This window comes from Sinocyclocheilus grahami, unplaced genomic scaffold (assembly GCF_001515645.1).
Source record: "Sinocyclocheilus grahami isolate Dianchi unplaced genomic scaffold, SAMN03320097.WGS_v1.1 scaffold88238.1, whole genome shotgun sequence".
NCBI classification, from domain to species: Eukaryota; Metazoa; Chordata; class Actinopteri; order Cypriniformes; family Cyprinidae; genus Sinocyclocheilus; species Sinocyclocheilus grahami.
In genome coordinates this window covers 1-571 of record NW_015530965.1, presented here as the reverse complement: position 1 = coordinate 571, position 571 = coordinate 1, and the positions used below count along the sequence as shown (strand labels likewise).

Genomic DNA, 571 nt, shown 5'->3' with positions numbered 1-571 from the left:
CTGAGAGACCACATGAGGAACCATGGTATGGGTCTTTTTGTATGTTGAGTGTCATAATGGTTGTACTTTGTTCTGCTGTATTGAAGCCTTTATTTCCTTATGATGTTCTTCTCTGTTCTCTGATCAAAGTCAACCATTATAAATGTCCTCTTTGTGATATGACCTGTCCATCACCATCCTCGCTGAGAAACCACATCAAATTTCGTCATTCCAACGAGAAGCCTTACAGCTGTGACTACTGCGAGTACAGGTGAGGTCACTTCATTGCCAAAGACAGTGAGTCATAACCCCTGGATATTTCTAATCTTTTAGTCTGCCATTTCAGACCTGTTTGTCAGAGCATGATCTGTCAGTTTGTTTGTGTTTGTCTGGTTTTCAGCTGTAAAAACCTGATAGATCTGCGGAAGCATTTAGACACGCACAGCAGTGAGCCAGCGTATCGATGTGACTTTGCAGATTGTGACTACTCCACTCGGTCGCTTTACTCAATCAAGAACCACTACAAGCGTGTTCATGAGGTGAGCCAGTCAGAAAATGCCAGCTGCATTCATATCTACATATTAGGAGCCAA

At 42.7% G+C, this 571-nt stretch overlaps 1 protein-coding gene across 1 annotated transcript; it reads left to right on the top strand.

Annotated features, from left to right (window-relative positions):
* Positions 1-6: 6 nt before the first annotated feature.
* On the top strand, positions 7-518 carry LOC107581160 (histone H4 transcription factor-like; the record flags this gene model as incomplete). The annotated part of the gene is made up of 3 exons (XM_016266705.1): positions 7-25; positions 130-250; positions 380-518. Coding segments are annotated over exons 1-3 (273 nt in total), but the record flags the coding sequence as incomplete, so codon positions are not given.
* Positions 519-571: the final 53 nt, after the last annotated feature.